The sequence below is a fragment of the Phocoena sinus genome, chromosome 15 (genome assembly GCF_008692025.1).
Source record: "Phocoena sinus isolate mPhoSin1 chromosome 15, mPhoSin1.pri, whole genome shotgun sequence".
In the NCBI taxonomy this organism is placed as follows: Eukaryota; Metazoa; Chordata; class Mammalia; order Artiodactyla; family Phocoenidae; genus Phocoena; species Phocoena sinus.
Window position 1 is genome coordinate 81,945,277 of NC_045777.1, and position 26,950 is coordinate 81,972,226.

Below are 26,950 nucleotides of genomic sequence, written 5' to 3' on the forward strand. Positions count from 1 at the left end.
TTTAATTCTTCTTAAGTCCAACTTCATAATCAAGCCTTAGAGAATAACAGTGTCCTAATTTCTATAAAATACAAACTGTGTTCAAGGCTTCCATTGGCATCATAGAAATGTGAGCACCTTTCAGCTACACTCAAGTCTCTGTTGTCAGGCAATTTGCTTGATTTGCCCTACAGAGAAGGGTGACTGACCATATGTTCCCTGAATATAACTGTATAAGTGAACCAACGACTAGAGGATCCATTTCCAGACCGTTCTTTCTCAAATGGTATCTGGTCCTCCAACCTGTGATACTCACCTGCTAAACACAGTACCAGGTACACTCATTATTTTCAAGATCCTCTATCACAGATTAGTTTGTTTACTGCCTCTGTGCGCCAACTACCTCAAAAAGCCATTAAGGCTGGTGCTTCCTACAGCTGGTGTACGTGAAACTCATCTTCACGTGTTCTGTGTGGAATCCCCCAAATGGGGGGTTTGAAATCTTGCAGGTCTTCTCAGTCTGGTGTTTCTGAGAATTGACAGAGTGGAGGAAAAGAGAGGTTGAGGGGAAGAGGTTGCTGGCAATGGTTTTAGTGATGAAGTTGCTAGGCCGTCAAAACTAACTCTGTAGGGGCAAATTAGAAAGGTATGGCTGAAAGTGTGCTATGTAGAAATGCTTCAACATGCTCTGCAAGCCCTTTTAGCTAAAAGTGGGCCTTGCAAACTTCAGGTACCTCCCTGAAGACAGCAAAAGAGGCATTGTGCAACACAGAATGAATAACCATAAAATGTTCCAGAATGTTTAAGACTTTTTTCTTCTTTGAAGCTTAGTTTTTAAGGTCTTACAGGTTCCAAATATTCTGTACAAATCCATCAAATCTTATGTGATAAAATAAACCCAAAAATTGCCTAAAAGGAACTGTGCTTGAAGAGGCAGCAGAGGCACTTTGGCCAAGCCCAGCTGGGTGTTTAGATCCTTCCTCCAGAAAAGTTGGAGGTGTGAGCACCAACTTCCAAAATGGGAGTGACTTGGGCTATTCCAACCCCCGTTTCTTCCTTCACCTTCACAACCAGGGCAAATCAATTTCCCTTTCTGAACTTTCAACGTGTTACATGAACTCTCAGATTTCTATGCTGATGCTAAAGCTCTCAGAGACGAGAGGAAAAGCTGAAAGAAATGAATATAATTTCAAGGTTTCTGCCAAGTGTCCTCTCCTCTAAAGATTTCTCATTTGGGGGTAGATGGTTCTGCATAGTACAGGGTGGGGGAATTGAGCCTTGGAAGAGGCTGCCGTAGGAGGGACACAGGAAAGGGGGAAGAGCTGATATGAAGTGAAGGGCAATCAATTTCCAGCCCCTGGGTGACAAGGTGCCCTGTGTAAATGACATCTGGGGAGGGAGGGAAGGAAGCAGGAACCCCCTGAGTGACACAGGGGCCAATCCTTCTACACGGCTCTTGCAGCAGATACTGAACCCAGAAGGTGAAGATGAGACAAATCCCAAGTTACTTCACGCCTCCAGGATCCCCAGAGCTTGGGAAGGGGACAGCACCCCACTGCGCAGGGACCAGTTGTTTTAAATCTTCCCCTGGTGGATTCTGGTTGATTAGTCTGGGTCCATGGAAACTGGCAGTCAATCATCCCCAGGAGTAAACAACGTCACTAAACCCTCCCAGCTACAGAAGATAAAAACTTGGCGGGGTGGTGGTAGGGGGGGTGTTTGTTGATTACTCATTCAACAGAACTGGGTTAAGATCGATAATAACCCCTTTGGTGTTTGTAGCACCCACAGCTTAAGCAACTTTCCCTCCACTAACTGATCCTCAAAACAGTAAAGGGAAAGTGGGACCTGATGAGCACCCCAAGTCCAAGGTTACAGAGGAGATCAGAATCACAGATACTCACAGATAGAGGAGTACCAGGCTGGTAGCCAGGAGAACCCAGGTTTCCACGGAAAAGCTCGGGATCAGGTCCATGGCAACTCTCCTCGGTGATTCTCTCCTCTGAGTTTCTTCTCAGCTGCGTGTGTTACTCTTTGCCTGCCTGCTTCCTTTCACACTCAGGGATGATTCATTGAGGCTGAAATGTTTATGTCCTGGGAAGGCGGTAGAGCTGGAGCTGCAGCCAATAGAAGGGCTACCTGTGCTCCACCTGCATGAGCCCTCCCTGCCTTGATAGTTTGGCATCAAGGACAGTCCAGTTTGACCTCCCTTGACTTCATATTCTGTGGCCATTCAAGAACAACTCAATCAGTGTTATCAGTAATTTCAAAGGTTACAGAAACTCAAATAAAACCACTAGCCACAAATATCCTCTAAACTGCCCTTTTCTCTGTAACTGCCTGAACTCCAAAACTTGAAATCCTTCAGACATGCTAGGTCTACTAATCTTTACCATGCAGTTTCCTCTGCCTAGATATCCTGGTTTCCCCATAAGGCACCTACTCATCCTTCAAATCCCAGCTCAGAAAGCACATTGTTTTAGAGACTTCCCTAAACAATAGGAATAACCACTTCCTCTTCTGGATGACTTCTGTCGTGCCCCCCCCAACACACACACACACACACACACACACACACACACACACACACACACACACACACAATCCTATTATTGTCCTTCTATCCTCCAGAACCATTGTTGGTTTCCACACCTATTTCCCTTAAGAGATTGAGAGTTTGGGCTACAGTCTGAGTATTAGTCACCCTTATGCCCCTGGTACCTTGCAGAATGCTTTCTGCAGCATGGACATCAGAAAGGTTGGTGGACTTGAGTTGGTAGTAGTGAGAACTCTGGGCCCCTGTGTGTCTGTTTCCTGTGGCTATTTGGTGACCGCATCATCTTTCTGTATCGTTAATACAACAAGAGGGCCTGGCTGTGCCTTGGCCACCATCACTGCACGTTCAGGATGATCCATCAGGGTTCTGTTGACAAGAGGGCCCCCAAAGGAGAGACAAGACATGGATCATACGGTGATGGCTGCACCAAGGGGTATCCATTCAGTCCTCCTGTCCCGCCCCTCAGAGGGTCCTTCAGTGGACAGCAGTTACACAGATTCTTAACGAAAGAATGACCCCCTCTCTCCGGAAAGGCCACAAGTGCAAAATCAATGAGGGTGAAGGGAGTGAAGCGGAGAGAGCAGCCCAGTGACCAAGTGGACCTCCAACCTCCTTATCCACCAGTGATGTGGCACATACAGCAAACAAGACTCCATAAAGAAAACATGAGGTTTTTCTATGGGGCAAAGTGGGGGGAGGGGGGCAGTCAGAGCAGATGCTTCCTTATCATTGACTAGATGGAAAATATTTAAGGGGCAGCAAGGTGTTACTAAGGAGGAGGTCTGTAGTAGAAGTCAGTGGCATCTGTGAGCCTCCACCCCATTCCTCATGGGAGAAATTAGAGGACTGAGGGTCTGAAATTTACACTGGTTCACTGTCTTCCCTCTGACCAAAATGCTGTATCTCCTTGACTGAGAAACTGTGAATTATATGAAAAACAAAACCTCAAAAGTTCTTAAACTCAATAGGAACACAGGACGTTTAAGCTGTGTTTGTGCACTTCCTTCTCCCTTTATCCTTCTCATTTTCAGTCCTTCTGGAGCAAGCGATACTCACCTCTTGCCAATACATTCCATCCCTCTGGCCTGAAAGTCCCCAGAGTTGCCCAACACTGGCCTGAGTGGGTGGAGGTCTCATTGGTAAATTATAGTAAGTCCCAACTATGTCACCTGCCTTTTTTATTTCCTTGGGACCTTGTCATGCAACATGAAATTTCTACCATCATAGCTTGTCAACTTTGGGTTCAGACTTTCTCCAGGAGGCCCCTGTTAAAATCCATAGCTGCCACTGGAAATACAATGCCTGAATATATCTGTTCATCCACGCGTTGATTCAAGGCCAAGTGGGTGAATGTCAGGTGCAGGTATTGCGCTGGGCTGGGGGCTAGAAGCCCATACAGTCCCCTACCTTGAGAGCAGCTTCCCAGAGGAGGGAGTGAGACACACAACCAAGGTTAGTATGTAGCATACCTCTGGAACCTCTAGGATAATGGAGCCCTACAGAGAGGTCATGAAGGAGAGAAGTGGATACAAGCTTGAGTACCAACAAAGGACAGGCCTGGGAAGCTGGAAGATGATCCTGAGGAAAAGTAGCATAGAAAGTCCCACAAATTCTTATGCGTTTCTGCCCTCTTTCGGTACCTTCTCTGGGCGCTCTTAAGTAGGGTCATGATACAATCCCCAGTTTATAGATACAGAAACTGAGGCTCAGGGACTGTAGGTGGCTTCTCAACAGCTATTGATCACAACATGTCACATGTAAGCTAACATGAAGATAGACTGGCAAGTCTTCTGCACTGAAATGCCAGTATTCAACGTTTGCTGTTTCACGATGAGGGTCACTATGTGAAATAGTGAGACCCAAGACTACAACAGCAAATTGGTTACAATCTGGCTCCTACCTCCATAGCTACCCCTGCCCAGGAGCTCCCCCACGGGTCTCCAGAACCAAGGACTCTATCTCACCTCACCAAGAATAAAGACAGGTGCAGGTTATGAGGATGCTAGGGTCTTGTGTGTAGGATCCACCTCTCTACGTTCCCAACTGAGAGGAACACAAAATACATCCCACATGGGATGACTGGGGTGTCATCTGATAACTTCTGACAACTTAGTTCACTCAACTAAACCCACAGCCTTTCTTACTCTTCTTGGAAACAAAACCATTGTGGAAACTATATGCCTTCATCTTTCTCCAAAACACATACTGGGCTACAATGATTTTTCTCACTAAACCCACAGGACCGTCTGCTTCCCTATTCGCCTCAGGGCCTGGTCCAGCTGGTTGGAATCTATCCCAGAGGCGACAGGCTAGTCATTGTTTAGGACTGAAATTCTGCAAGTACCCTGTTCTAATCAATGCAAATGGCCTTGCTCTGCAAGGGGAAATAATAGAAGGCATGATCTTCGTGCCCCTTCATTCCACAGCAGGGCACACCTAACTTAAAAGTCTGACAGACTAAGATTGTGAAGGAAGACGTGTTCCTGGGTATCACCCCCCACCCCAACATCTCTCATCTACCCATTTGTGCACGAATGGGCTTGGCATGTACTTTCAAAGCTCTGTTCTCAGTGCTTAGGGTACAGATACGACTAAGACCCAGACAATAATCAGGTTGAAGACAGAGACAAATAAACAGGTAATTATAGTACAGTACAACCCAGTGAAAGTAATTATATAGATATAAGAAACACAGTGTCCGCATCAACTGTAAATGGCTGATCTGCTTTTTCAGTCCTGAGTAATCAAAGTTGAGTTAACAATTTTGTATTATAGTCTTGAAGGTTACTAAGAGAGTAGATCTTAAATGTCCTCACCACACACACAAAAACTGTAATTACGTGAGGTGATGAATATGTTAACTGACCTTATTTTGGTAATCATTTTGCAATATACACATGTATCAAATCAGCATGTTGTACACCTTAAACTTACAAAATACGTGTCCCTTTTTCACAAATAAGCAAACTGCAGCACAGAAAGGTTAAGTGACCAGCCAAGGACGCATAACTAACTACTAGCAGAGCTGGGATTCAAACCTAGATCTTCTAGTTTTATAACCCAAGGTCTTAACTTTACCAGGCCCTTCCTTGCCCAAGAATTAGTGGAACGACTGGGTCTAGAGCCCAGGTCCTCTGAGAGGGTAGTGACCCAGCGCTCTGACCCAACCTAGAGACAAGGCAAGGCCCCCTAGCAAGCCTGTCAGTGGGGAGTGGGGTAAGGCAGGGCTATGCTCTTTCTGACCCACACATACCTCACCATGCAGAAAGCCCCGCTACACACCCCCTCCCCTATGCCCAGAAGCAGAAGCACTTTCATAGACTTTACAGCAAAGGGAAGAAGAGGAGGAAGACTTCCTCTGGCTGCTCACTTTCTCCACAATCCCAGAATTTTTATCATTATAAACTAACCACTAACATCTCTACTGCAAAGTACAGTTTATAAAGTTCTTTCATGTCTCTCTTAATTGATCCTCATGAAATCTCTGTGAGATAAGCAGTGCTGGGATTATTTAATTCCCACTTTACAGATGTGGAAACAGAAGCTCAGGGTGGGGAAAGGTCTTACCCAAGCAATTAAATCATGAATCCAGGAAATAGAGCCGCATCTTGTGATTCAAAATTGTGCCAGTGGCATATATGGTTGGGCTCCAAAGGGCCCCCTGAAATAAGTTGGCAGGTTTATAGCTTATCACATGGGATAAATATTTCCTTCCACTCCTCCCACCATGCTTCCACTGTTGTGCAAATGCTACAGAGGTGATTTTGGCCACAAAAATGACAGCACACCCTTCTGCCTACTAAATTTTATGTATTCACCGAACTCATGGTGTCAGCACATAGGGGATGTTGCAAACAGTTCTGACATGTAGCAATCAGAATCATTTGGGTTTCCAAGAAGCAGGAAGTAAAAAATGATGAAATGAATGAGTGGGGCTTCCCTGGTGGCGCAGTGGTTAAGAATCCGCCTGCCAGTGCAGGGGATGTGGGTTCAAGCCCTGGTCTGGGAAGATCCCACATGCCACAGAGCAACTAAGCCCGTGCACCACAACTAGTGAGCCTGCCCTCTAGAGCCTGCGAGCCACAACTACTGAGCCTGCGTGCCACAACTACTGAAGCCCACACACCTAGAGCCCCTGCTCCACAACAAGAGAAGCCACCGCGATGAGAAGCCCGCGCACCACAATGAAGAGGAGCCCCTGCTGGACGCAACTAGAGAAAGCCTGCGTGCAGCAACGAAGACCCAACGCGTCCAAAAATAAAATAAATAAATTTATAAAAGAAAGAAAAAAGAAATCAATGAGTGAAAGGGGACTCACAGGCCAAGAGGCAAATTTCAGAAGACCACGAGGAAGGTAATTAATGAAACAGCAAGTGTAAGATGAAGGGAGAGATGAACATCGCAGGTTATTTTGCAAAAGAGGGGGTGAAGGGCTGGCAGTCTCTCCTAATTTTTGCAGTAACCACCTAATGAGTTTTGCTTAACCCTACGCTGGCCTCATCCTGAGAACCCCCTACCCTGCCACCAGACAGAACCTGTTAAAACCCATTAAAATGTTACACTTATAACATTCTTCTGTTGTTCAAATCTCTCCAACCACTCCCATCATCCACAGGATAAAATCTAAATGCCTTGTGGTGGCAACTCAAGAACCTTGTTGGACACTTAGGTTGCTTCCATAGCTTGGCTACTGTAAACAGTGCTGCAGTGTGCAAATTTATGTTTTCATATTCTTGGGATAAATGTCCAGAAGTGGAATTGCTGGGTTATATGGTAGTGCTACTCTTAGTTTTTTGAGGAACCTCCATCCTAGTTTGCATAGTGGCTGGACCAACTTATATTCCCACCAACTGCAGGAGAGTCCCCTTTCTCCATTTCACTGCCAACACTTGTTGTTTCTTGTCTTTTTTTTTGCGGTACGCGGGCCTCTCACTGTTGTGGCCCCTCCCGTTGCGGAGCACAGGCTCCGGACGCGCAGGCTCAGCGGCCATGGCTCACGGGCCCAGCCGCTCCGCGGCATGTGGGATCTTCCAGGACAGGGACACGAACCCGTGTCCCCTCCATCGGCAGGCGGACTCCCAACCACTGCGCCACCAGGGAAGCCCTTTCCTTCTTATTGATCGTGTTTAAATGGCTCCTCTTACCACCTGCTGTGTGTGGAGACACTGAGTCATAAATGTTCAGGACATTATTTCCTGGATTCTAATTGGGGCTGGGGGTGTCTGTCCAGCTGTGTGAGCTCAGGGCCCTGAGCAGGCCCTCCAGCCTCAGGTCTCCCCACCCCTGTAGGATGTCAAAGACCCTGGATTGAAATCCCTCCCACTCTCCTCCTCCTACCCTGGAGCAGAAATTATTTCTAAAAATTCCCAAAGTGAGTGCATTGTTGACACAGAAAGAACAAATCCCAAAGGAACCAAAAACAGGAGTAAGGAGAGCTCATTCCCTCCTTACAGACACAGTGTATTTATAAAATTCAGTCAGGACTTCCAGGCAGGGCAGGGAATAGGGCGAGGAAAGTAAGGCATTCCACTTGAGCAGAAATTTGCCAAAAATCTGTGATCAAGACAAATTATATTCTAACCTACTATTTAAAAAAATCAATATTAATGCAAAAAAATCTAGGAAGAACAAAATATCAAAATTTTAAAGAAAGATAGTATCAGTAGATCAGTTTTATTTAGTCATCACGGTTCATCTAGTTAATGACACTCCTGCTGCAGTGTTCACGGGTAAAGTATTCTCATTCTGCACGTACATTGAATTGAGTCAGAAAGTGAAATGGTCTGATGGATGGATAGAGGGATGGGAAGATGGGTGATGAAACAGAGAAAGCAAAATGCGAATTATTCAGTCCAGAAGGTGGTAGATAGGTGTTTACTATAAGATTTTTTCCATCTTTCTGTTCAAATTTTCTGTATTTGAATTTTTTAAATAAAATTTTACGAAGGAATAACTAACAATATTTTTAAGAGTTTCAATATCTTTCAAAAATTTCCTCTCTTCTCACTCCCCTCCCCCATGCAGACCCTCACCATTTCTGACCTAGACAATGACCACAGCCTCCTGTCTGATCACCTATCACAGGGCAGCCTTTGCACATCTAATCAGGGCATCCCCGATTGACCCCTCCCACAGCCCCACACGGCCTGTGCCTCATCTAGGTGATAGGTGACACCCCAGCTGTGTCCCTGACCCCCCGCCTCAGACCTTATGCTGCATTGGACTGGAGTTTTTGCAGGTCCCTGCACAGCCCATGTGACCTCATACCTCCCCACCTTTGCTCAGGCTGCTCCACCTGCTTATTCCCTCCTGAATGCCTCTTCAACATTCCTCTCAGAAGCTTAAACATGGTGGGTTTAACACAAGCATTTACTTCTGAAGCTGCCTGAAGCCCCCATAAAATGCACTAAAGAGCTTTCTTTTTTAAATAATTTTTAAAATATTTATTTATTTTTATTGGGTTGCACCAGGTCTTAGTTGCAGCTCGCAGGCTCCTTAGTTGTGGTTCTCTGGCTCCTTAGTTGTGGCACACAAACTCTTAGTTGCAGCATGCATGTGGGATCTAGTTCCCTGACCAGTGATCGAACCCAGGCCCCCTCCATTGGGAGCGCAGAGTCTTCACCACTGGGCCACCAGGGAAGTCCCTAAAGAGCTTTCTTAAAAGGCATAAATCCATAGGAACAAAGACAACCAGATAGGAGACCACAGCCACCAACTGTTTGAACCTACAAGTAGATGTAGCCAAGCGTCATCAAGAGCTCTTCGTGCAAGACACCTTCCTAAGTTCTCCCTTTAGTCCTCAGAATAACAGTACATAGAAGGTTCTCTCATTATCACTCCCTTTTTACAGGCACAGGGGAGTTAGGTCACTTGGACGAGGTCACACAGCCACAGAGCCAAGCTTTAAACCCAGGTGGTCTGGCTCCAGAGTCTATGCCCATGACCACTGTGTATCTGCCATGAAAGCACTCACTTGGCAGAGCAGAGAAAACTGAAGCTGAGCCCACAGCACTCAGGAGACCAGGAGTAAACAGAACCACGCCACTGGAGGCCAGAAAGACTCAGGAACTGCATGCACCAGGTACCTCTGTAACTGGAAGTGTTAAGTGAGGGTGAAAATAGAGGACTGTTTAAAGTCTATGTAATAAAGTATTAGACTTCCCTCTTGTACTTGGTTGAATAATGTTCCCCCAAAATTCATGTCCACCAGCAATTTCAGAATATGACCCTATTTGGAAATAGGACTTTCAGATGTAATTAGGTAAGTAAGATGAGATTATACTGGAGTAGAGTGGGCCCTAATTCAATGATTGAACAGACACACAGACACACACAGAGAGAAGGAAGCAATATGAAGATGGAGGCAGACACTGAAGTGATGCTGCCACGAGCCAAGGACACCAAGGATTTCCAGCAATCACCAGAAGCTAGGAAGAGGCATCGAGCAGATCCTCCCTCAGAGCCTCCAGGAAGAACCAACCCTGCTGACAACCTGACCCTGAGCTTCTGGCCTGCAGAACGGTGAGACAATACATTTCTATTGTTTTAAGCCACCCAGGTTGTGTTACTTTATTATGGCCACCTCCCCTAGCCTGTAGAAGACTGGGGGATATTCTCTGCACATGTTGAACTGGACGTACTCTGGACTTGGAGACACCTGGCAGAGAGGATGTCAGGATGCATTACTGAAAGCAGAAGGAGTCATGAGATTTCCACCACCCTCCGTCTCCTGGGCAGAAGACGAGGGAATTCCTTCTTGGGAAGCAGAACAGCCCAAAGGATCTACAGACCCTGATATTCAGGGATTCTCCAGCCAGATAGCTCTACACCGAAGCCCACCATTGACAACTCCCACACATCCTCAAACACAAGCAGACAGGCAAGACAGCATTAAAGGGAAAGATCCAAACGAACAGAAAAAGGAGCTCAGAGGAACAGAAGCAATGTGGGAGGAGGAAGGGAGCTTTGGAAAACAGTCACAGTGGCCTGAGTCCTGTGCTGATGTGAAATCAGAACAGAGAGCAAAAAGGCGCTCATAGAAATAAAAATAACACAAGATGTAGCATCCCATTGAAAGGTATGAAAGTGAAGTTAAATGATTCACTCCAAAAGAAAAATAGAGACAAAGATGGAAAATGGGAGAGAAAAAAATAAGAAAAATAAAGAACCGTTGCAGGAGTTTCATCATCTGACCAATAGGGGTTTCAGAACAGATAATTTTTAAAACTTAAAAGAAATAATTCAAGAAAACTTCCCAGAACCAAAGGGCAAGAGTCTCCATACTGAAAGGTCGTTGAAGTGCAATGACCAATCCAACATGGTAGCCCCTAGTCACATATGGCTAATTAAATTTAAATATAAATTACTTAAAATTAGATAAAACCAGACAAGCAGTTCCTTGGTCACATCAGCCAGATTTCAAGTGCTCAGTAACCTCAAGCAGCTGGAGGCCACAGTATTGAACAACACAGGTAGAGAGCGTTTTTATCAGCGCAGAAAGGCGGATGGACAGCTCTGGCCTAGAACAATGGACGAAAGCAGATCCACCAGGACACAGAGTCATGACATTTCAGAAGACCAGGGACAAAAAGAAAATCCCAAAAGCTTCCAAAAGGGAGTGGGGACAAGAAACAGGTCACACACAAAGGAACAGAAATCAGAGGGGCATTAAACTTCTCAACAGCAATACCAGAAGCAAGACTCTGTGTCTTCAAATTCAGACAGAAAATTCTGCCCCACCTAGAATTCTATGCCCAAACAAGCATGAATGCAAAACAGAACATTATTCAGACACGGAAGTTCTTAAAAAAAAAAAATTTACTCCTAGGCATCACTCCTCAGAATGTGACGAGACGATGCCCTCTACCAAAACAAGGGACAAAACCAAGAAAGAGACAGATCCAGGTAACTCAGTGCAGCAGAGAGGCAAGGGGAATGCCCAGCATGACGGCCATGTAGAAGCAAGCAGCCTAGGCCTAAGCAAGGAGAGAGCCTGGGGAGGGCTTGAACGTCCTGAGAGGGGAGTTACACTTCTGGCGGAAAACAGGTGATAGATTGGGACACAGAAAACTCGTCACTACTAGAGGAATTATTGGTTCCAAGGAAAATGAAAAGATGTCAAGAACAGAAACAGAAGCATAGACGTGTGCACGGCTTCAGTGTGAATAATGAGAACTTAGGTCATAATGAGGCAAACAGCAAATAAGAATTCCATTCCTTTCCCTGTTTTGGGAAGGCGGGAAGTGGGTGTGAGGCAAGAAGGATACCGGAAACCTGAACTCTCATCTCCCAGAATAAGCAAGAAACAGTAGGATAAGCATGTCATTTAATGACATGGCAACAAACCCCAGAAGAAACTTCTAAGTGGGGTGAAAATGGACACTGGAGGGAAAAACCAGAGTGGGGATCAGGTAGAGCAAGGCAGCTCTAATTTTGTTGTGAACTGGGTAGGACTGTTCCGCTTTTTAAAGCGTGTATGTCTATGAATTTGGTTTTTCACAATAAATTTTAAAAGCACCAGCTCAGCGGTCACTTCCTCCCAAACCCCTTTGGGACGAAGCGCTCTGTCTCTTGCTCCCAAAGCCCCGGGACCAACCTCTCACCATATTGAATTGGTCTGTTCATGGGTCTGACATTTCCCCACCAAACTGGAAGCATTTCATGCCTGACCCAGAGAGGTACCCAGGAAATCTCTGTAAATCCAAACAGAAGCCCGGACAAGAACCCCCTGCTGACCTCCCAGGCATGTTTGAGGTTCAGATGAAACTCCTGATAGCGGATGCTTGGAAATCCCCAAATGGCGTAAGGATGAGCGGTGCCCCTGGGCGTCCACAGGGTGTTTCACAAACAACCAGGAGATGTTTGCGCAAACGGCCTGCAATGTGCTTAGCAGCGGGCTGGGCCCTAAAAGGACACCCATGGGGCCAACATTAGCCTCAAAGCCCCCATGCCCTTTGGGTGGTTCATCCCAGCAGGGGGACTGATGAGGTTGTTTGGAACGAGCACAGCTTAATGATTAAGGTCACAGGTCTGATTCTATCTGATCTAAGAGACACCCCTGCTGACCTGGGCCCTTCTCACTGGCCCGGGTCCCAACCCCTCACTCCACCCAGCCTTGGTGACAGTACACACGCACTGCTGCAGGTCCCTTTTGCCCTCCTGTGACAGCTATGTGCAGGCCCACGGGCTCTCTCCTGAGATCCTGTTATGGGCTGAATTGTGTCCCCTCCAAATTCATAGGTTGAGGTCCTAACCCCCAGTACCTCAGAATGTGACCGTGGTTGGAGATGGGGCCTTTCAAAAGGTAATTAAGGCTTAAACAGGTCATATGGGTGAGTACTACCCAATACGACTAGTGTCTCTTTTTTTTAAATTAATTTTTATTGGAGTATAGTTGCTTTTACAATGTTGTGTTAGTTTCTACTGTAAAGTGAATCAGCTACACATATAGATATATCCCCTCTTTTTTTGCCTTCCTTTCCATTTAGGTCACCGCAGAGCACTGATCAGAGTTCACAGTAGGCTCTCACCAGTTATCTATTTTAGACATAGTTTCAAGAGTGTATATATGTCAATTCCCATCTCACAATTGACTGGTGTCTTTATAAGATGAAGAATAGGACAGACAAGCACAAAGGGGAGACCATGTGAAGACACAGGGAGAAGACTGAAGGAACCAACCCTACTGACACCCTGATCTTGGACTTCCAGCCTCCAGAACTGTGAAAGAACACATTTCAGTTGTTTAAGCTGCCCAGTCTGTCACACATTGTTACGGCAGCCCTGGGAAACTAATACAGTCCCTTCTCCTTCCCTCATGGAGGACTTCTGGGACCCTGTCACCACACTTGGAGCAGAGGTTCCTGGGGGCAAGCAGGGGAGGGAGACCCGTGGGCTTTCTGCAGACTAGGCTCTGCGTGCAGGGCCACACTCCAGACGTCTCGGTGCAGCTGGGGCTCATCCTGCCCAGCAGCCTCCTCCCCCACCAAGACATCTAAGTGAGGAACCTCAGTGTCCCACCGCCCCTTCAGCCTGGAGGACCCTCCCTCCAGGCTGGAAGCCACAGAGCAGAGCTCAAGTGAACCCCACTCCTGCCCATGGAGGCCTGCGAGGCCCACTTTCTTATTCCCAAAAGTCCTAACCCCTCCCTACACACCAGACATCATCTTGGAGGATTTGGGAAACAATGAGTCAGTTGCCAAGACTAAACTCAAGGAGCTCAGGTTACCCAACTGAGACTGAGAAGCCACTAACTAAGCACTTTAAGGCATGAAGTGGGCAATCCAGTTCCCCTGCCTGGCCTCTTGTTCCGCTTTTCTGGGCTTTAATCTCTCATAATGGAGCCCCAAAGAGTCAGACCTGAGTCCCCAAAGCACAGCAGGTATGTATGGCACAGGCCGGAAGGGAAGCCACTGTGAGTGACGACAGGCTGCCCAGGCCAGGACCCTGGGTTCCTCTCTCACTCACCCCTACCTCCAGTCCATCCTCAAGGCCTGTCTATTCGTCCCACAATACACATTTCTGCTGTGTCTGCTCTGAACCACCTCCACTTCCTGAATCTTTCACCTGAATACCTGGGCAGCTCCCAGCCAGCCCCCCACTTCCACTCTGCCCCCTCCTGGCCAGTCTCCCCACTGCCCCTGCAGGGGAAGCACCCTGTGTTGCTCTCCTGCTAAAGACCCACAGGTGGGTTCCAGATGCACTTATTAAAAGTCAGCCTCCTGCCACTGGCCCCTGAGGTCCCTGCCCACCCCTTCAGCCTCATCTCCTTTTACTACCTGCCTCACTCATGGCCCTCCAGACACATGGTCTTCTGTTATTGTCAGACAAAGCCAAGACGTTTCCTGCCTCAGGGCCTTTGCACTTGCCGTTTCCGCCACCTGGAATGCTCCTCCCCTAATTCTTCATGTCTCAGCTCAGAATACTGCCTCCTCAGAGAGGCTTCCCCTGACCATCGGGGCTAATTGGGTCCCCCGTTACTTGCCATCTCAGCACCACGTTCATTTCCGTCTTGGCGCTTAGGTGATATGTAATTGCTGTATTTGTCTCCTCATTGTCTCTCTCCCCACTGGGATGTGAGCCCCTTGAGGGCAGGGACCCCGTCTGTCTAGTTTGCCCTCACATCTTCAACACTGAAAAAGTACCTGGCACACAATAAGAGTTCAACAAACACTGATTGAAGAAACTAAAACTCTGGAATGCTATGGAACATATGCAAGGTATGTCCACATGGCTCCAGTCTCCTTTGACAGAACCGATGGCTTCTGACAGTGACTGACGCCTGGCATGACCAGGGCCCCTGCGAGGGCATTTCCTCTCTTTACTCTGAATGAGTGAGCCGCCCAGCTGTCCCCAAGGTCTCATGCCTCTGCAGGAAATGGAACTGGTTTTCTGCTGATTCAGCACCCGTCATTCCCTTAGGAGGGAAACTTAACAGACTAGTTAGTCACTGGCAAAGGGGATGACGGCAACATGCGGCTTTGACCAGTGATCCATCACCTATTGACCTTGCCACTCAAATGAAATTTCTGTTGTTTTAAGCGATCCAGTTTATGGTACTTTGCTAGGGCAGCCCTAAGGCATTAATACAAGTGTCATTCAAACCTGCCTCTAATAAGATTGGCTTCCACTGGGCATCTTATGAACTTCCTGCTGGAATGAAGTCATCAAGCGTCACAGTTCTGAAGGGAGAGACATGCTTGTCATCTCAGGAAGTGCCAAATCATTACCAAAGAGCCCCAAATAACAGGAGAAACCACAGGTGAGGTTAGCATCCTGATTAACAAGTCATATTAGCAAAACCGGGGAAGAGGAAGGAAGGCAGGGGAAGAGGAAACCCTGGGAGAGCCTGAGGGTGTGGGACTTTCGAGAAGAGTCATTCATTCAACAAGCATTTCTCAGCACCTGCTCTTGCCTAATAGCCTTCAGAACTTTCAGGTAGAAAAATCATAGGAAAAAGTCTTTCTTTACAAGAACTCAAAATCTAGTTTAAAAACTATGAATACTTTAACTTGATTAATGGTCATTTAAAGCTAGAAGAGATATTAGAAACTAGCCTACGGTGGTCCAGATTCCTTCATTCAGCAAAAAGCGTTTATTATTCATGACTATTCTTTGCCATCCTCTGTTCCTGGCATTTGAGATACAACATGATCAACAAAATCTCCACCCTCAAAGAATTTATATTCTAGAGGAGAAGGTAGACGACACACAAACAAGAAAACAGATGGCAAAGAGCAATGATGACACAAACCAAGGCAAAACGGTAAGAAATGATGAGGGTAGTTCAGGATGGTCGGTTGGCAAAAGCCTCTAAGGAAGTCGTGTTTGTGCTGGGTCTTGAATGACAAGGAAGAGCTATGAAAGTGTGCAGTAAAGGATTAACTCAGCAGACCTGAGTTGTCCAAACCCTGCACATTCCAAAGAAAGGTCTGATCCTGTCCAGCTCCAGGGAGATAACCTTTAAATATGTAAATGAGATTTAGGCCAAGAACAACCAAGGGGTCTGCCCAAGGTCACACATTGATGTGGAGGAAGAACTGAACCCAGAGCTTAGGTCTGCTGACCCTGACGCAGGGGGTTTTCCCTGAAACAGTAGAAATGGTAGAAATGGGACAGGCTTAGGAGTCACACAGACATAGTTCCAAACACTGGTTCTACCCTCATTAGCTATGTGACCCTGGGGAATCTTTTAACCTCTCTGAACCTCAGCATCCTCATCTCTAAAAAGGATTCGATGTATATTCCATGGCTTGTGTGAAAAGTATATAAGAAAATGGATATAAAACCCCAGGTACGGGCTTCCCTGGTGGCTCAGTGGTTGAGAGTCTGCCTGCTGATGCAGGGGACACGGGTTCGTGCCCCGGTCCGGGAAGATCCCACATGTCGCGGAGCGGCTGGGCCCGTGAGCCATGGCCGCTGAGCCTGCGCGTCTGGAGCCTGTGCTCTGCAACAGGAGAGGCCACAACAGTGAGAGGCCCGGGTACGGCAAAAAAAAAAAAAAAAAAAAAAAAACATACATAATAGGTACATAATAGGTACATAATAGGGCTCTTAGTTTTAATTTCCCCCAAACAGACCCTGAGATAAATACTTGGATATAAATAGTTAATTTAGAGGGTGATCCCAAGAAGTATTTTGAGAGGATAAAGAATTGACTCAAGGAAGGTAGGAATGCAAATACAGTGTAGTCATACCTTGGAGATACTGCAGGTTCGGTGCCTGACCACTGCCATAAAGTGAATATCGCAGTAAAGCAAGTCACACAAATTTTTTGTTTTCCCAGTGCATATAAGTTATGTTTACAATCTGTTGTAGTCTACTAAGTGTGCAATAGGTTATGCCTTTAAAAAAATAACAACAATGTACATACCTTACTTTCAAAATACTTTACTGCTGAAAATTGCTAAACACCATCTGAGCCTTCTGCAGGTCATAATCTTTTGCTGGTGGAAGGTTTGAAATGTTGTGAGAATTGCCAAAACATGACAGAGACACGAAGTTGAGCACATGCTGTTGGAAAAAAATGGTGCTCATAGACTTGCTCCATGCAGGGAAGTAAGTTTGCTTTTATTTCTCCACCATCAAGCACGATGCCTGGCAAGAGAGCTTAGGAAAACATGCTTATCTAACTGAATGACAGTGAGGGCCTTTTGAGGCCCAGCCTTTCCCTCCTGCCCTGCCAACTGCTGACGCTGGCCCTACCTCCTGTTCCAGAGCCTTCTACAAGCCACTCTCAAGTGCCTACAGCCCTCCCCATGGAGCCCGGCACAGCCCTGGAAGGCAAAGTCTCTGCAGGGAGACAATACACAGAATTGCTGGGTTGGAACAAAGGACATGTCTAAGAGATGAAAGATGGAGCAGAAAGGAACAGGGCAGCAGCTTAAGTGAGCACTGCAAGATCAGCCAAAGGGTCAAGTCTGACCCTCTGGATCAGCTCTTTTCAAGCAAGGACCACCCCTAAAGGTGGGAAACAGATGTCAGAAGATGACGATGCTAAGTGGACAAGGCCCAGGCCTCCCATCAGCTTCACCCAGAACAGCTTTGTAAACTGAGGCTAAGCATTCCTTCTAAGAATGTAGTCAAGGGCCACAGAGGGTCTCTGAGGCACAGAGTGACCTATGGAAGGGAGCATTGGAGAAGGCAGGGAGTGGAAAGCAGGAACCAGCTGGATCTGACCAGACATGAGATTACAGAAGAAATGAAGGAATAACCGGAACAGTGTTGTTGGGAGGACGTCATCGTGAGAGTCCAGACCCCAAGGTCCCACTCCAATCTGTCGTTCACTCACTTGATGGACAAGACCCTTGCACTCTCAGCTCCCTATCTGTCACATATGGAGGTTGTACAGCATGTTCTCAGCGCCAGGTACTAGGATTCCATGAGCTAAGTTCAAAACTTCCAAGGTTAGAGACCTAGAAGACAGAGATACAAGGCAAGGGTGGTGACTGAGATCATTAACCAGGTGGAATATGTTGCAACACAAATCCAGTCGCAGCAGTGCCAACACTTAACTGATGTTTTCCTGCAGCACTGCTTTGCTGGCATAATCCCTGTTGAATATTAAACAACAACCTCAATGTGGTAATGAACTTTATGAAGTTCAGAGTATAATCAGACTAGTTTACGAAAGTTGAGAATATGCATTCAGCTCACCCCAGGAACACACTATTATGGGACAACTCCGGTGCCAGCCACTAAAAGTCAAGATTTCTTTGACAGTTTCAATTCTCTAAGAATATGTACATTGAAAGGCAACCTAAAAGTTTGTTACCTGCATGCCCAGAAATTATATTCACCCCCAAAAAAGGCCTTATGTATATTGCCTGAAATATTATAGGCTCATACCCATTAAATTATTAATTAAATTATTAACTTATTTAATTAATAAGTCAATGCTTATGAAGTTACTTTAGAAGTAACAGAAGCCAGAAATTTTCAAATACCTCTCAAGAAGGAGGCCCTTAGTCTCTGATAGGCTGGTAGAAATGGAGTCACATTTTTTTTTCTACACAGTAACTCAAAACCATACAAAAATATATAGATCTATAGTAAAGGTAAATATATGGCCAAATATAAATACCTGTGTTATTGTAACTTTGATTTCTAACTCCACTTTTTATTCTACTATAGGATTTAGAAGACAAATGCATAAAAAATAATTATACCTCTATATTAATGGGTACACAACATATAAAGATATAATTTATGACATCAATAACATAAAGTGGGAAGGTGCAGAGCTGTAAAGAGGTAGAGTTTTATGTAAGTGAATTTGAAAATAGGTTGTTATGGGACTTCCCTGGTGGCACAGTGGTTAAGAATCCACCTGCCCTCGATATCAAAAAAACAAACAACCCAATGCAAAATGGGCAGAAGACCTAAATAGACATTTCTCCAAAGAAGATATACAGATTGCCAACAAACACCTGAAAGGATGTTCAATATCACTAATAATTAGAGAAATGCAAGTCAAAACTACAATGAGGTATCACCTCACACCAGTCAGAATGGCCATCATCAGAAAATCAACAAAAATAAATACTGGAGAGGGTGTGGAGAAAAGGGAACACTCTTGCACTGTTGGTGTGAATGTAAATTGATACAACCACTATGGAGAACAGTATGGAGGTTCCTTAAAAAACTAAAAATAGGGGCTTCCCTGGTGGCGCAGTGGTTGAGAGTCCGCCTGCCGATGCAGGGGACATGGGTTCATGCCCCGGTCCGGGAAGATCCCACATGCCGCAGAGCGGCTAGGCCCGTGAGCCATGGCCACTGAGCCTGTGCGTCCGGAGCCTGTGCTCCGCAACGAGAGAGGCCACAACAGTGAGAGGCCCACGTACCACAAAAAAAAAAAAAAACAGAACTACCATATGACTCAGTAACCCCACTACTGGGCATATACACTGAGAAAACCATAATTCAAAAAGAGTCATGTACCAAAATGTTCATTGCAGCTCTATTTACAATAGCCATGAAGCAACCTAAGTGTCCATCGACAGATGAATGGATAAAGAAGATGTGGCACATATATACAATGGAATATTACTCAGCCATAAAAAGAAATGAAATTGAGTTATTTGTAGTAAGGCATATAGACCTAGAGTCTGTCATACAGAGTGAAGTAAATCAACCTAGGGGCAGGACAGGAATAAAGACGCATATGTAGAGAATGGACTTGAGGACACGGGGAGGGGGAAGGGTAAGCTGGGACAAAGTGAGAGATTGGCATTGACATATGTACACTACCAAATGTAAAACAGATAGCTAGTGGGAAGCAGCCGCATAGCACAGGGAGATCAGCTCCATGCTTTGTGACCACCTAGAGGGGTGGGATAGGGAGGGTGGGAGGGAGACGCAAGAGGGAGGGGATATGGGGATATATGTATACATATAGCTGATTCATTTTGTTATACAGCAGAAACTAACACAACATTGTAAAGCAATTATACTCCAATAAAGATGTTAAAAAAAAAAAAGAATCCACCTGCAAATGCAGGGGACACGGGTTCAGGAAGATCCCACATGCCATGGAGCAACTAAGCCCATGCACCACAACTACTGAGCCTGCACTCTACAGCCCGTGAGCCACACCACTGAGCCTACATACCGCAACTACCAAAGCCCACGTGCCTAGGGTCTGTGCTCTGCAACAAGAGAAGCCACCAAAATGAGAAACCCACGCACTGTAACAAAGAGTAGCCCCTGCTCGCCACAACTAGAGAAAGCACGTGCGCAGCAACGAAGACCCAACAAAGCCAAAAATTAAATAAATAAATATTTTAAAAACAGGTTTTTATAATTTTAGGATGTTTTATGTAACCCCCATGGTAACCACAAAGAAAATATCTATAGAATACACACAATAGGAATAAGAAGGAAATCAAAACATGTCACTACAAAAAAAATCAACCAAACACAAAGGAAGGCAGTAAGGGAGGAAATGAGGGTCCAAAAAAGCTATAAGACATACAGAAGACAAATATCAGAATGGTAATAGCAAGTCCTTCTCTATTAGTAATTACTTTAAATATAAATATAAATGGATTAAACTACCCAATCAAAAGACAGAGATTGTCAGAATGGGTAAAACAAACAGAATCCAATGATACTGTGTCTGTAAGAGATTTGTTTTAGATCTAATGACATACATGGGTTGAAAGTGAAAGGTTAGAAAAAGATATTCAGTGTAAATTATAACCAAAAGAGAGTAGGGATGGCTATTCTAATATCAGACAAAGTAGACTCTAATTCAAAAACTGCAGGCTCCCACAGATATCTCAGTGGAGGGTCACACAGTGTTCATCAGCATGGATCCCAAGGACCAGCTTTGCAGAGGACACAGGTAGCCTTTGTGACTACAGACTACTTGAAGAGGGAGACACCACTCCACACCCCTCCCAAGAAGGAGTTGCTGTTGCACCACTTCAGGATGAGGGCTCTCAGCCCTCCTTAACCTTGTGAATATCCCAGGCCCCAGAGCCATGGCTGCTCTGCCTGCACCCACACTTCAGACCCTGACTCCATTACCACTCTGCATGCACAGAGTAGCTGAATGGATTAAAAAATAAGACCCCTCCCGTGAGCTATGGCTGCTGGGCCTGCACGTCCGGAGCCTGTGCTCCTCGACGGGAGGGGCCACGGCAGTGAGAGGCCCGTGTACCGCAAAATAAATAAATAAATAAATAAGACCCATTCTATGCTGCTGATATGAGACTCACTTTAGCTTTAACGACACCCATAGGCTGAAAGTAAAGGAATAGAAAAAATATATTCCATGCAAATGGAAACCAAAAAAGAGCAAAGGAGTTATACTTGTATCAGACAAAATAGACTTTAAGTTAAAAACTGTAATAAGAGACAAAAAAGGTCATTATATAATGATAAAGGGGTCATTTACTCAAGAAGATCTAACAAGTGTAAATATACATGCACCCAACCTTGGATTACCTATATATATTAAACAAATATTAACATATCTGAAAGCACATATTGATATACCCCACTTTCAACAATGGGTAGGTCATCCAAACAGAAAATCAATATGGAAGTATTGAACTTGGATTACATTTTAGACCAAATACACCTAGCAGACATATACAGAACATTCCGTCCAACAGCAGTAGAATAGACATTCTTCTCAAGTGCACACAAAACATTCTCCAGAATAGATCATATGTTAGGCCACAAAAAAAGTATTAACCAACATAAGAAGACTGAAGTTATATCAAGCAACTTTTGTGACCACAATGGCATGTAACTAGAAATCAATAACGGGAGGAAACTTGGAAAATTCACTAATATGTGGAAATTAAATGACACATTCTTGAGAGTAGCATTGACATACATACACCACCGAATGTAAAATAGTTGGCTGGTGGGAAGCAGCGGCATAGCTTGGTGCTTTGCAATGACCTAGAGGGGTGGGATAGGGAGGATGGGAGGGAGGCTCCAGAGGGAGGGGATATGGGGACATGTGTATGCATATAGATGGTTCACTTTGTTGTGCAACAGAAACTAACACAGTATTGTGAAGCAATTATATTCCAATAAAGATCTATTTTAAAAAATTGGAAGAAGTCAATGACACATTTCTGAACAATTAATGGGTCAAAGAAGAAATCATAGGGAAATCAAAAAATACCTTGAGACCAACGTAAATGGAAACACAACATACCAAAACTTAAGGGATGCAGCAAAAGCAATTCTAAGACAGAAGTTTATAGCAGTAAATGCCTACATTGAAAAGAAAAAAGAACAATCTCAAATAAACAACCTAAATTTACACCTCAAGGGACTAGAAAAATAACAAGCTAAGCCCAAAGTTAGGAGAAGGAAGTAAAGAACAAAGACCGTAGCAGAAATAAATAGGGACTAAGAGGACAATAGAGAAAAATCAATAAAACTGATTTTTTGAAAAAATAAAACTGACAAATCTTTAGCAAGACTAAGAAAACAAAAGAAAAGAAATAAATTAAATAAAATCAGAAATGAAAGAGGAGACATCACAACTGACACTGCAGAAATGCACAGTTTCATAAGAGACTACTATGAACAGCTGTACATCAAAAACTTGGCTAACCTAGAAGAAATGGATAAACTCCTGGAAACATACAACCTACCAAGACTGAATCATGAAGAAACTGAAAGTCTGAACAGACCTATTACTAGTAAAGAGATTGAATCAGTAATCAAAAATATCTCAGAAAAGAAAACTCCAGGACCAGATGGCTTCACGGTGAACTCCACCAAACATTTTTAAAACTTAATGCCAATCTTTCTCAAACTCTTCCAAAAAATCAAAGAGGAAGGAAGACTTCCAAACTCACTTTTATGATACCAGCATTACCCTGATACCAAAGCCATGCAAAGACACTACAAGAAAGAAAACTATAGACCAATACACCTAATGAATATTGATGCAAAAATTCTCAACAAAATACTAGCAAACAGAATTCAAAAGAACATTATAAGGCTCATACACCATGACCAAGTAGGATTTATTCCTGGAATGTAAGGATGGTTCAACACACAAAAGTCAATCAGTGTAATAAAACATATTAACAGAATGAAGGGGGAAAAATCACTTAATCATCTCAATTGATACAGAAGAATTATTTTACAAAATTCAACATCCTTTCATGATAAAAACACTTAACAAATTAGAAATAGAAGGAAACTACCTCAACGTAATAAAGGCCATATATGAAAAGCTCACAGCTAACATCATACTTAACGGTCAAGAGTTAAATGCTTTACCTCTAAGATCAGAAACAAGACAAGGGCCTTCACCACTTCTGTTCAACATAATACTAGAAATCCAAGCCAGAACAATTAGTCAAGAAAAAGAAATAAAAGGCATCCAAATCGGAAAGAAAGAATTAAAATTATCTCTGTTCACAGATGAAAGGATCTTATATGTTGTAAACCCTAAAGATTCCACACACACAAAATGTTAAAACTAATAAACAAATTCAGCAAAGTTGCAGGATATAAAATCAACATACAGGGACTCCCCTGGTGGCACAGTGGTTAAGAATCCTCCTGCCAATGCAGGGGACACAGGTCCGAGCCCTGGTCTGGGAAGATCCCACATGCCACAGAGCAACTAAGCCCACAACTACTGAGCCTGCGCTCTAGAGCCTGTGAGCCACAACTACTGAGCCCGCATGCCACAACTACTGAAGACCTCACACCTAGAGCTCATGCTCCACAAGAGAAGCCACTGCAATGAGAAGCCCTCACACCACAACGAAGAGTAGCCCCCGCTCGCTGAAACTAGAAAAAGCCCACACCCATGCAGAGCAACAAAGACCCAACACAGCCAAAAATAAATAAATAAATATATTTTTTAAATACAAAAATCAGTTGTGTTTCTATACATTAACAATGAAGAATATGAAAAGGAAATCTTAAAAACAAGTCCATTTACAATAGCAGCCAAAAGAATAAAATACTTAGAATTAAATTTAACCAAGGAGGCAGAAGACCTGTACCCTGAAAGCTATAAAAATTTGCTGAAAGAAATTAAAGACACCAATAAATGGAAAGACACCCCATGGTCATGAATGGAAGAATTAATGTTGTTAAGATGTCAATACTACCCAAAGCAATCTACAGGTTTAATTTAATTTCTATCAAATCCCAAACAGCAGGGTTTTTTTCCCTAGAAATAGAAAAACCCATCCTTAAATTCATATGGAATCTCAAGGGACCCTGAGTAGACAAAACAATCTTGAAGAACAAAGTTGGAGGTCTCACACTTCCAGATTTTGAAACTTACTACAAAGCTACAGTAATCAAAACAGTGTGGTACTGGTATAAAGACAGACAATATAGACTAATGGAACAGAATAGAGAGCCCAGAGGTAAACCCTCATAAAAATGGCTAGGTGATTTTTGACAATAGTGCCAAGACCATTCAGTGGGGAAATAACAGTCTTTTCAACAAATGGTGCTGGGAAATGTGAATATCCACATGCAAAAGAATGAAGTGGGACCCTTACCTTATACCACATACAAAAATGAACTAAAGGGCTTCCCTGGTGGCGCAGTGGTTGGGAGTCCGCCTGCCGATGCAGGGGACACGGGTTCGTGCCCCGGTCCGGGAAGATCCCACATGCCACGGAGCAGCTGGGCCTGTGAGCCATGGCCGCTGAGCCTGCGCGTCCGGAGCCTGTGCTCCGCAATGGGAGAGGCCACAACAGTGAGAGGCCCACGTACCGAAAAAAAAAAAAAAAAAAAAATGAACTAAAAATGGATAAAAGCCCTAAATGTAATACCTAAAACTATAAAACACTTAGAAGAAAACATAGGGGTAAGACTTCATAACACTGGATTTGGGAATAATTTCTTGGATATGACACCAAAAGCACAGAAAACAAAAGAAAAAATAGATAATCTTGATCATCAAAATTAAAAATATCTGTGCATCAAAGGACACAATTAACAGAGTGAAAAAGCAACCTATGAAATGGGAGAAAATATTACATATCATATATCTTATAAGGGGTTAATATCCAGAATACATAAAGAACTCCTACTACTTAACAACAAAGAAAAAAATTTGATTTAAAAATTGGAAAAGGATTTGAATAGACATTTCTCCAAATATATACAAATGGCTAAGCCATTTGTTTATTCAAACATGAAAAAAATCTTCAACAGCACTAATCATTAAGGAAGTACAAATCAAAACCACAGTAAGGTACCACCTCACACTCATTAGGATGGCTACTATTATATATATATATATTTTTTTATATATATATATGTATACACACACACACAAGCATACCTCAGCGATATTACACTGCATGTTTGGTATCAGAGCACCAAAATAAAGCAAGTCACACAAATTTTTTGGTTTCCCAGTGTACATAAGAGTTATTTTACACTATACTATATTCTATTAAGTAAGCAATAGCATTGTTTATTCATATATATATATATATCACTTTGCTGTATACCTGAAACTAACACAACATTGTAAATCAACTATACTTCAACTTAAAAAAATCACAACTTTTAAAAAATGACCATCAACATGAACATTAGAGTTCTGATCTGATTGAATAAACAAGATGAGTTCCCTGGACTGAAGATTAAAAGAAACTATTGAGATAACCCCTGTAGACAAAAGTTACAAATTAAACCGTTAAAGCAATAACTTTCCAGTAGAAAAACCCTAAGGAGATGATGTGGAGCCCAGGAGAACTGGGCCCAGCCAGACCCAAGGTAATCACTGCACATTTATTTTCAACACTGCCCATTGGGTACTGCTCCCTAGAGGCCACGAGTAGCTCTGCAAATAATCCAAGTGTGAGGCCCACACACCTCTCTGAGGCCCAAGAATCAGGGACTGGAGCCTCCTTGCTCACCCTGCATTCCAGGCACAGATGCACTCCTCGCCCTGCTTTCCATGGGGCCAGAGGTTGTGTCTCTGGCTGTAGGCTGCTTCTGAGCTGTCTGCCCCTCCTTAGGAAGAGAAGTAAGTCAGAAGGAGGCCGATTCCTTGGGTGGGGTTGCAGAAATCAGAAGAACTGGACAGGACAGTGCCAGTGTAGGGACGAGAGGAGACACTCCTCTCCCAATGCCCCCAAAACATATAAGCACAAAGGCATCTCCTCCACTTCTCAAAGATAGGCAGGACCAGAGACCAGCCCGGGACCTTGGAAACCAGCTAGGACTCCAACCCCATCACTTTATAGAGAAGAAATCAGAGCACAAACTTCCTAAAATCACACAGGATTCAATTCCTGGACAACCTCACTCAGTCCCTGCCCTCATTACCGACTATGGAGGCCTATCCAGTAATTCCACCCACTTCTAATGCTTATCCCTGGTAGATAAAATTGATAATGTTTGCTGACATTAAGACCGGTTCAGAAGCAGAGCAAGTGACTGCCCACCATGGCCTATTTCACATCACGTTGAATGTAAGCAACTTGGCAAGGAAAGAACTAGTGGAAATTAAACCTCAAACTGTTCCCATTACCCTCCAAATTAACATCTTATTTTTGTTGGCGGATGTACATTCTGAAATAGATGTCATCTGTATGTACATGCTATCTTATGTTCTGCTTTCAAAGTCTGTAACATAGACAAATAGCCACATATTGACACATTCTTTTGTTTTGTTTGTTTTGCGGTACGCGGGCCTCTCACTGCTGCGGCCTCTACCGTTGCGGAGTACAGGCTCGGGACGCGCAGGCTCAGCGGCCATGGCCCACGGGCCCAGCCGCTCCGTGGCACGCGGGATCCTCCCGGACCAGGTGCACTAACCCGTGTCCCCTGCATCGGCAGGCGGACTCTCAACCACTGCGCCACCAGGGAAGCCCAGCATTCTTTTGTTTTTAATATCTGTATAGTATTCCACTGCATTGATACATCATAGCTGCAAAGCTATTCTCTTAC

At 44.3% G+C, this 26,950-nt stretch overlaps 1 protein-coding gene across 1 annotated transcript in view; it reads right to left on the bottom strand.

The window, feature by feature from the left end:
* LOC116739882 (cytochrome P450 3A29-like) overlaps positions 1-26,950 on the bottom strand; it is a 74,513-nt gene that overhangs the window by 41,214 nt on the left and 6,349 nt on the right. The window contains exons 3-4 of the mRNA XM_032604746.1: positions 2,701-2,902; positions 1,884-2,073 (exon numbers count right to left, since the gene is read on the bottom strand). Of these exons, the coding sequence (XP_032460637.1) occupies positions 1,884-1,954 (71 nt within the window). The 5' untranslated portion in view covers positions 1,955-2,073; positions 2,701-2,902. The remainder of the gene's footprint in view (positions 1-1,883; positions 2,074-2,700; positions 2,903-26,950) is intronic.